Source organism: Solanum stenotomum, chromosome 11 (assembly GCF_019186545.1).
Source record: "Solanum stenotomum isolate F172 chromosome 11, ASM1918654v1, whole genome shotgun sequence".
Classification (NCBI taxonomy): Eukaryota; Viridiplantae; Streptophyta; class Magnoliopsida; order Solanales; family Solanaceae; genus Solanum; species Solanum stenotomum.
In genome coordinates, this window is record NC_064292.1 from 7,562,394 (window position 1) to 7,573,388 (window position 10,995).

At 33.1% G+C, this 10,995-nt stretch overlaps 1 protein-coding gene across 1 annotated transcript; it reads left to right on the plus strand.

Moving 5' to 3' along the window:
- Positions 1 to 2,562: 2,562 nt before the first annotated feature.
- Positions 2,563 to 3,537, plus strand: LOC125844600 (uncharacterized). The gene is made up of 2 exons (XM_049523914.1): positions 2,563 to 2,641; positions 2,981 to 3,537. Exons 1-2 carry the CDS (start codon positions 2,563 to 2,565, stop codon positions 3,535 to 3,537), a joined length of 636 nt encoding a protein of 211 aa, XP_049379871.1.
- The last annotated feature ends 7,458 nt before the right edge of the window (positions 3,538 to 10,995 follow it).

Here is a 10,995-nt window from a genome sequence, read left to right on the forward strand (position 1 = left end):
TCTTTCTGCAGCTTCCAGCCACATAGGCTTAGCATGTCTAGATATGTATGTGTGTGTATATATATTTTCATTTGCAGCCTTGTCGGCTAGCTAGTACCTTTTTATCTTTGTCTTGTCTACCTTCGTCTATATGACTTATCGATATTCAAGTTATGACATTAAGGGTCCAGTTGTAGTATTCTAGATGTTATGTTGCCCAACCTTCTAGGCCCTCAGTTGAGTCAGTTGGTATGTTTCAGTGGCTAACTCGATTGCATAAGGTGTCGAGTGCCAATCACGCCTTCTTTAGTTTGGGGCGTGACATAATAGGACCTTGATTTAGTTAAGGTGTCTCTGGGATTTCGGTAATAGTCTATGGGGGTACTTGTACATTTTCCCTTTTCCTTTCAAAAAAGTAATAAGTAAATGTGAAACTAGAGCTACAACTACCGAAATATTGTCAGTTTAATATTGTATCGAAATATTATATAGTGTATATAGATCAAATACTATTACTAATTTATACACATATATTAAACTGTGAGCACTCCAATTAAAATTCATGACTTTGCCACTAGCAGTATGGATATACTACAAGGAAAACAATACAACGACAACTACGTACTATTACTACATCTAATCTAAAGCAATTTGAGATCGACGGTATGAATTAATCATCAATGACCATGTTTTCTTTTTATTCAAGTACATCACATATTAATATAGTATAAAATAAAAGTTAGAAGTACTAGCTCGAAGTTCTATACTTTGTATACTAGCATATAAATCTCACACGAGACCAACAAAGTTTCTAAAACATGTAATTTGAAGTGAACTTTCTAGCATGACTAAAACAATATTATCAACTACTCTTTTCATTTCAATTTGTTTATCGGTTTTAATTTGATACGGAATTTAAGAAACTAAAAAAACTTTTGAATATTGTGATCTTAAACTAATATGTGTAGAATGTACCAAAATGTCCTTTAATCTTGTGATCTTAAACATGACTTGTAAAAAGTTAGAATTAAAGAGTTGTCAAATTTAGAAAGTGACAAAAAAATTTGAATGGACTAAAAATTAAAATTAGAAAATTGAAACATAGGGACAAAGTGATATTGCCTGTATTGCGAAAATAGTCAAGACTAATTTATTTTAAACACAAATTGGTAGATTATCAACTTCTTGCTTAATTACACCTCCATAAGATATTGACTACACTAGTTATTGACTTGTTATAAAGGTAGATTTTCAAAATATGATATTCCCCCTCTATATTTAATTATTTGGCCAAATTTTATCCTTCATTTAGAATAAGGTGGTAAAACCAAAAAAGAGAAACCAAAGAAAGAGAACAAAAATTCAAAAATCCCCTCATCTTCTTTTTTTCTCTCTCAAAATGTTCAAAGGCTAAAAGATGGATTGTGAGATAATTCGTAATGTAGATGTTCCTTTGGCTTATGTTGGCCTCAGAATTCTCTTGGTTGATCCTGATACAACTTCTTTATCAAATATAACAACAATTCTTGAAGAACATTCCTTTAAAGGTACAATAATTTTATATCTCTTTTAGTTTTCTCTCATATGTATTAGAGCCTTTTCCCCCTAATTTTTGTTGGATCTTCTAGGTAAATCTGTACTTATAGTCTATAGTTAAAGAAGTGAATTTATGTAAAATTGCTTACTGGAGTTTGTTTTGTAAGATACATGAAATTTATAGATCAAAGTTAATTTTTTTTTTGGGTAGATTTGAGTGTTTAAATTCGAAGAAGAAAATTATTTTATTATTGGCAAAAGAAGAAGAAGAGATGCACATGACTAAAACTTTTAGTAAATTTTAATATGTGTTTCAGTCATGTATGACTAAGTGCAGATATAGGTGAATAAATTACAACAGTTCTTAATAAGCTTGTTAGATTTGTTGTTGTTTTAATAAATTAATGGTTGAAATTTTTGTTTATGATGCTTGAGAACATAACAAATGGATGTGACTACTTAAATTATGTCATTAAATAATCTATGTAATGGATGTTTGAGACATAAGATTTTTCTAAATTTTTTAATTTGAATTGTCTAACAAAAACACTTTATCATTTGTTTAAATGTTCAATCAAAGCATATTGTGTTTTAAATATCTAAATAAAATTTATTGTCAAGTGTAAAAGGTTATCAATATATCAGACCATATGAAAAATATATTCATTTAATCGTCAAATTTATCAACATCCTAGCTGAATTGTACTTTAATTGGAAAAGAATCAGTTGGATTGTTAGGCAACAAGATTAAATTAATTAACTTATCAAAGACTTGAATGATATTAGTCACCTAGCATCAATCAAATATTTCTTTCTATACTTCTAATGTAATATTATTAGTCAGTTAATACTACCTTTATCTGTGTAATAACATAAAGGAAATGGAAGGTGTATCACTGATTATTATGAAAATATCCCACAACATACATATTTTTTGTGATATTTTCTGAGCTTGATTTTTGTTTATAGTAACTGCGATCGAACAAGCAACTATAGCTCTATCCATTCTCCGAGAACATATCAACCAATTCGACTTGGTCATGGTGGATGCCAACATGCTTGAAATGGACTACCTTGAATTCATCAAGTCCACTCAACTCATCAAAGACAAACCTATTATTTGTAAGACCATTTCCTCAAATTTTTTATTATTTTGCTTGGTTTAGTGTGTGCTATTCATTAATTCAAAAGTGTATTTAAACGTGTTAATATAACACAACATTATTGAACTTTATCCACTATAAGAATAATATAAAAAAAATTGACTTCTTAACACATTAGTGTTACTTGTAGTTTCTATATATATATATATATATATATATATTTGTCAAATTCAATATTTATATAAGTTCCTTACAAAAGTGGTGTATATAAATTTGAACATCTAACTTCTCCCCACAATTCTAGATACCTTATTTAATTAATATTTTGTTCTGATTTATTATTTTTGGCTTAGTGATGTCTCCAGAGGTGGCAATCGAAATGATAATAGAAGCACCAACACAAGGGATATGCTTTATTTTTAAGAAGTCGCTCATTTCATCAATGAAACTCAAGGATGTATGGAAGCATGTGAAGTGGCACAATAACAAGGCAAATGAAAAATCACAACACTACAAGGCTAATCAAGTTTATGTAATGGACAACACGTCTTGTTCTAAGAAATTGCAAGACAAAAAGGGAAAAAGCATAGAAAATTGCTCTGAAACTTATCAAGATCAAGTGGTAGATTCATTAATAGAAAAAGATGAGGCAAAAAGGTCTAAGAGAATGAGAAGTACAAAAGAGGAAGCACAAGTTAAACGTAGTGGTCCTTCGGAAAAAGAGGAGGATCATTCTTTGCTTTCGAAAATAAGTACAGAAAGACCAGAAAAGAAAAGACGAAACCTGAAATGGACAGTAGAGCTTGAGAAGAAATTAGACGAGGTTGTTCGCGAGTTAGGAGACAAAGGTAAGTGTTCAAAGACTTTGTTTTTATCCCGACAGAGAGAAGTAGAAAAAATAAGAATGTTGGTTAAGTGAAAATCTTAACTAGACATTTTTTGAATGTTCAGAAATTTACTATTAAGTTCTTGTTATTTGTCTTACCATGTTGATTTAGCTGGTCCTAAAAATGTGTTGGAGAGGATGTGTGTGCAGGATTTGACTAAGGAATGTCTCACCTACCGTCTTAAGGTATCCAAGTATGAAAAAAACATTTATGATTCAAAATTTTGTCAAATTTTCTAAATATTTTTCATCTTATATAGAAATATCGATCCCAAAAACGACAAGCTCCGGTTGTTCAATCAGTTACTTCCAACGAGGAACATCATTCCAATGTGTTAAATTTAAGTAACTTCTCTGCGGATGTCCTGAATTATTTCAAGGAGCAGACATACCTCAACCACCAGAAGTTCCTTCTGTAGCTAATTTACCAAGTTTAAACGATTATTTCTTGAATGAGTGCGATGATTGGATTAATGAATTTTTAGAACTTGACGATTTCGAGCTGAAATTAAGCTAGTAAATCAGAGTGTCAGATCCTACAACTTGCTAAATTACATGCCTTTTTTGAAAGCTCAACTCAAACATTCCAAGATGTTCAACAGTTTTTATTGATCTATTGTGTTTGGCCTCTGCCTCTGTAGAACTCAAACAATCTTTAACTTTTGTTCTTTTGCATATGAAAGGATTGAATGAATATATTTTTTTCATTTTGTTTGTATGCTTTACTCATAAGACATGGATCACCTTCTATAATGTGTTTGGCCATGTACTCTTTTCTGAAATAAATAATGAATATGATACATTCAAATGATTTTAAACAAATTTATAAAGGCATAATAATCCAATTTTAACACATATTTATGAAGTTGTTTTGCACTTTAATTAAATAATTTTATCAATTCTTGGTAAACAACTAGCAAGAACAAAAATTAAAAGTTCAAGAGAAATAATTTAGATAACTAATAAAGTTGGAGAATTAATGAGATTTAAATTATTTTTTTTAGAAAAAAATATGGAGCACAATTTTTTTTTCCGAAAACAAAAGTGTGTTTCAAAGAGTCTGAATAAGAATAAGACTTTGTCACAAATTTGATTCATTGAGACCTTTTTAGACCCATTAAAAGATTTTTAAATTAAAAAAAAAAAACAAATGCACTTAGGGGTCGTTTGGTAGAGTGTATTAGGAAAAATAACGCATGCATTAGCAGTGTGTATTACTAGTACCTTGTTTGGTATTCTTTTCCAACCTATGTATAACTAATGCAANTGAACAAGTGCGATGATTGGATTAATGAATTTTTAGAACTTGACGATTTTGAGCTGAAATTAAGCTAGTAAATCAGAGTGTCAGATCCTACAACTTGCTAAATTACATGCCTTTTTTGAAAGCTCAACTCAAACATTCCTAGATGTTCAATAGTTTTTATTGATCTATTGTGTTTGGCCTCTGCCTCTGTAGAACTTAAACAATCTTTAACTTTTGTTCTTTTGCATATGAAAGGATTGAATGAATATATTTTTTTCGTTTTGTATGTATGCTTTACTCATAAGACATGGTTCACCTTCTATAATGTGTTTGGCCATGTACTCTTTTCTGAAATAAATAATGAATATGATACATTCAAATGATTTTAAACAAATTTATAAAGGCATAATAATCCAATTTTAACACATATTTATGAAGTTGTTTTGCACTTTAATTAAATAATTTTTATCAATTCTTGGTAAACAACTAGCAAGTACAAAAATTAAATGTTCAAGAGAAATAATTTAGATAACTATTAAAGTTGGAGAATTAACGAGACTTAAATTTTTTTTTGTAGAAAAAAATATGGAGCACAATTTTTTTTTCTGAAAACAAAAGTGTTTTTAAAAGAGTCTGAATAAGAATAAGACTTTGTCACAAATCTGATTCATTGAGACCTTTTTAGACCCATTAAAAGATTTTTAAATTTTTTTAAATAACAAATGCACTTAATGACCTAATGTCTGGACCATTCAGATTCAGACCTCCATTAAGTGCAAACAAATGAAACCTAATTTGTTTCCTACCATTATAAATAGTAATTTTGCTAGTCATTTTCAATACACAGAATTATATACAGAAAAAGAAAGATTTATAAAGAAATAGAGAGAACTTTAATTGAGATTCAAGTACAATTGAGTTTATAATATTTTCCTTCAAAATGATATTAGAGCTTGGTAGAGAATGAAAGAATTCCCGCTGTTGGCGGGCAGTTATTACCTAAATATGTCACCTGTTTGACCAATGATCATGTAGACAAAAGCTTGACATGAATTACATATGCATACAAAAAAAACCCTCAGTAAACTGCTCTCAACCCATCACAAGAGAACCAACGGGCCTACAAGCAAGAACCGATCTCCACCACTCCTAGGCCACTCCCGCAAACTAATGAGGGGTAACACACTCCATGTGCCTCTAAGATACCTAGGTTGAACAACCTATCCTGGAACTCGGTCAAGAAGTCATAAGCCTACTTTCCAGTCGTACTGTCTGGGAGGTGTCAAGCTAACAAATCTCTCAAAGATTTGGCAACCGACATGGCCGCACTAGCAAAACGAACTACAAATCTCGGAGGTGTCATAGAAGTCACTGAAGAGGAACCAGGAGTCTGAAATCCCACATTAGGCCCATGAACTGGAGATGTAACACCAACTATAATAGGAGGACCTGAAGTACCCCAGAAGAACACCATGAGGAAGGGCACTATCCAATCTAGACAATAACCTGACGATCAACTCCTGAAGTATCGGAGTGCTGTCTTGAAGTGAAGAAGGAACATCAATGAACTTCATCGAGGAACGTCATCCCAATGTGTTGAATCCAAGTAACTTCTCTGCGGATTTCAATTAAATATTTCAAGGAGTAGACATACCTCAACCATTAGATTTCCTTTTGTAGCTTTACCAAGTTCAAACGATTATTCCTTGAACAAGTGTGATGAGTGGATTAATGAATTTCTAGAACTTGATAATTTCGAGCTGAAATTATGCTAGAAAATCAAAGTGTCAGATCCTACAACTTGCTAGTTTACATTCCTATTTTTGAAAGTGTCGGAAATATATGTAGTGTTTTGTAATGTTAAATCTAATATGAATCCTTTTTTGTTTATCTTGTGGTTGTCTTTCACAATCCAGCTTCCACATACTTCTATTTTTCGTGGGAGTTTCAATCTTATTATTATCTATTTTTTTTTTTATTATTCAAAGGTATGCCCCAATAGCATATGTTTTCATATTTTTATTCTGTACTCTACAGAGGCTCATGCATAACTAATTAGTATTCAATTATAAACTCAAGATTTTTTTTTTAAAAATCACTATGATTACATTTCTATTTAAATTCAAATAGCTCAATTAGTTTATCTATCTATTACTAGGTTTAGGGTTTGATCGATTAATACTTAAAGTCGGATGTCAATTACATCGCACCCTAAAATGGAGCGAACAAATACAGAATAAAAACATTTTTAGATGATCATAAATGAACGCGACAATATAGTTTGAAGAATTCGAGCAACATAGTTAAATCGTGAGGTACATATAGAGAGAGTAAGTCTTCGATTATATAATTCAAATATTTCAGAAGAATGAAAACCATGAGATATATAGAAATTGAATACTATTAATATAGTATGCATTAGGAGAAACCACAGAGGGAGATAATTATATATTTAGAGGCTTGAAAATGAATTAAAATTTTACTCAATGTTTCAAACTTCAACTTTTTCTTCTTTTTCCTTTTAAAAAAGTTATAAGTAAAGGTGCAATTAGAGCTACAACCAACAAAACATTGTCAGTTTAATACTGTATCAAAATATTATATGGTATATGTCACGCCCCGAGCCTACCCCCTGGGCGGGACTAGCACTTAGAGACCATTTCTGGCCCCAAGCGAACCGTTGGCCTGACTTACTTAACTCAGCGAAAGACTTAACTCAATGAAACAATCTCAAATAATAACTTAAAGAATAATAAGTTGGCCAAAATGGCACTTAAGTCTTAAACAACATCTGAAAGATAAAGAAAAACATCTGAACTAATAACTATCTGACTGTCTATGAAGCCTCTAAAATACTGATATGGATGTTGGAACAAACCCCACAACATCCTAATAAATGAAAGACTGAAAGTGAATAAAAGAGTCCTCCGGAATGCAAGGAGGCTCACCACTGACTCTGAGCTGCTCAATTGGATCAACGAGGTGCTGGATGCTGATCCTGGTTACCTGCGTCTGCATCATAATAAGATGCAGACCAACTGGCATCAGTACATTGAATGTACGAGTATGCGAGTTGGAATGCTAAACCACACATAGGCTAGAAGGAATCTGAAAGAAACTGAATAACTTACCTGGCTCACTCAACTCAACCTGACTGACTCATTTAATATAAAGCAATTTAAAGCAAGTGCAATATAAAGAAAAGTTGTTTAAAACATGCTATAAACTCTGTGTGTATGTAAAGATACAATAAATCTGAGATGTATGTAGAAATACAAATGAACTGATGTATATAGAAATACAATAACTGTTGTGGGAGTTTTTCTAACTGACAACCATCACATAAGAGCTATAGTGATGATACATCGATCAACCTCATATTGCCAGAGCATCCTATACCCGGCCAAAGGTATAGAACCTCAACTGCCTAATGGATCCACTAGTCTAATTTATAAAGGATCATCTAAAAAGTATGAACCTCTTCTACCCATGATGGCTACATGGTTCTATGGGGGCTGTCAGTTTTTTGAACGCTCCCCCAATTCGGTGCTCAATACTACTCCCAAAAATGTACTGGTTCTTATGTTTTTAAAACATATTTCCTCTGTGATTTGAGATTAGTGCTAAAAAACTTAGCTCAAAGGCTATCTTGGAAATCTAAGTTCCCTGACTTACTTCATTTAGAAAGCTATTACTCTTTTCTGAAAACTAGCCTGAAGGCTCTTTGGAAATCTCAGTTTCTGTTCTTATCTAAATGTGAAAACATTTTAAATGTCTTTGGGAATACTTTGTCCCCATATACTTTTGAAGAAATGAACTTCAAACTTTACTCTTTACTCTGTACTCAACTTGAACTTTAAGTCTTAAAACAAAGTTAAAACATTTGGAAAAGACTTTTGGAAAACTCTAAGAACTCATCTTGACTTGACTCTTACTTCTCTTGACTTTGGTCTTAACTTTCCTTGAATTGGATTATGGATTCAAGGTTCATGATCTCATGTTTATGGATGATTTCATGATGTTTAGATGTATTTTAGAATGTTAGAATCGACTACGAAGTTTAGGTACATCATTTAGGAACACGTACGAGAAGGTGGGGAACGAATGGGGAGAACTGGAGTCCCTGGCGCTCTGAGAGGCGTGGGGCGCCAGGCCCCAAACCTCAGAGAGCTGGGTGGGGCACTCTGGTTGGGGCGACGCGCCAAAGGCGAAGCCTCAAAGAACATTTTGGGGGGCGCTGAGAGGCGCAACTCCCCAAACCCTGTACCTAGCTGTTCTCTACTTTTCTCCTCCGTTTTTCATCTCTAAATCCTCCAAACTTCCATGATACTTTCCCCAAGCCCCTAGGATCAATTGTACCCTCAATATACAACCAATCTAACTCGCAAAACAACCCGGAAACATGAATCAATTCAACACTAGGCATTCAACAATCAACCCATAAGAATTCAACAATGTTCTTCAAGAACTTCACTTTCTTAACATTCAAACAACTACAATTTCGCTGAATTGAAACAAGTTAGTGTGTGGGTGAACTAACCCAACACAAAAGAAATCTCACATACCTTGATAGGGATTACCCCCGACGAATTCCACTCGCAAATCTTGCTTGATCTTGGCTAATTCTTGCCTTCTTCTCTCGTTCTTTCTTTCTTTCTTTCTCTCTTCTCCAAGCCCTAAGCGTATTCTAACTTTTCAAAACTGAATTAAGTTCTGTTTTTACCCCTATAAATCCCTAAAAACGAATTTGGAAATTAATTAGGGAAAAGACTACTTTGCCCTTCCCTAAATCCGGATTGAAACTTTCCTCGATCCAACAGCCCAACTTCCGGAAGGCATATCTCACTCATACGATGTCGAAATCGTGCAATCTTGACGGCGTTGGAAAGATCTCTCCCAGGGATTTCCAAACATATCAAGAGATGCTCCTAACTTCTCCTGAGCTAGGAGTTATGACCGTTGAAAATGGCCAAAATTCACTTTCTTAACTTAGACAAAATTTCCCGACTTCATTATTCTTTCCAGAAATCAATATTTTCATATTTTAAACTCTTTATAGTCGTTTCTAGGTGCGAGATGTTACAGTATATATAGATACAATATTACTACTAATTTATGTACATTTATTAAATCGTGAGCACTCCAATTAAAATTCATGACTTTGCCGCTAGCAGTATGGATATACTACTAGGGAAACAATACAACAACTACTACTATTAGTACTACATCTAATCTAAATCAATCTTCAGGTCATGAGCCGAGCCTGGTTGACCAATTCCTCTACCCCATTTCTTTCCCTTCTCTTTCGAACTCCGAAAACCAAGGTTCGACTTGCATGTGTTAAGCATATTGTATGAGTAGCATGATTTTCACTTCTTAGTGCTTTGGCCACTACCTAAAACACTACTAAAAAAACTGTGAATACCGACCTATAAATACCGACCTCCGGAGGTCGGTATTCCTTGAAATACCGACCTAAAACCAACATCCCAGCTTAGGTCGGAAAAAGCTTGGTCGCTATTCAATACCGACCTCTGGAGGTCGGTATTTACTGACCTCTCGAGGTCGGTTTTTATTTTATGTTGAAATATTCATTTTTTTAAATTCTGACCTCTGGATGTCGGCATTTTTATTTTTGTAATGTTGAAATTCCGATCTCCGGAGGTCGGTATTTTTATTTTTGTTATGTTGAAATTCCGACCTCCGGATGTCGGTATTTATATTTTTGTAATGTTGAAATTCCGACCATTGGAGGTCGGTATTTTTATTTTTGTTATGTTGAAATTCCGACCTCCGGAGGTCGGTATTTTTATTTTTGTAATGTTGAAATTCCGACCTCCGAAGGTCGGTATTTTTATTTTTTATTTTTGAAATTCCGACCTCCGGAGGTCGGTTTTTTGTTGCAAAACAGGCAGCAAATTGCTGCAATTTTTAGTTGGCACCTGCATATTTATACCAAAACAACCCAAAGCCAAATAAACTTCATCCAATCAAAACAACACAATATTTTCAACATATACAAACTATTTCAAAATAAACTTCATCCAACTTCAAAATAAACCAAAATACGATCAAATTAAACAATTCTAAAAATATAGAAGTCTAAAATGTCAAATAGATACAACTACTCTTCATCACCCTCACTCTCCTTATCATTCTCATCACCCTCCTGATCAAATCCATCACTGCTAGCCGGACATGGAGGAAGAATATTTCTTGATTCAAAAAGCATCATTAATCATATC

Excerpts from the sequence above, each read along its gene's own strand:
- LOC125844600 (XM_049523914.1), top strand. The coding sequence starts at position 2,563 with ATGCCAACATGCTTGAAATGGACTACCTTGAATTCATCAAGTCCACTC. Across the intron at positions 2,642-2,980 it reads GACAAACCTATTATTTGTAA|CAGAGGTGGCAATCGAAATG; the intron begins GACCATTTCCTC and ends TAGTGATGTCTC.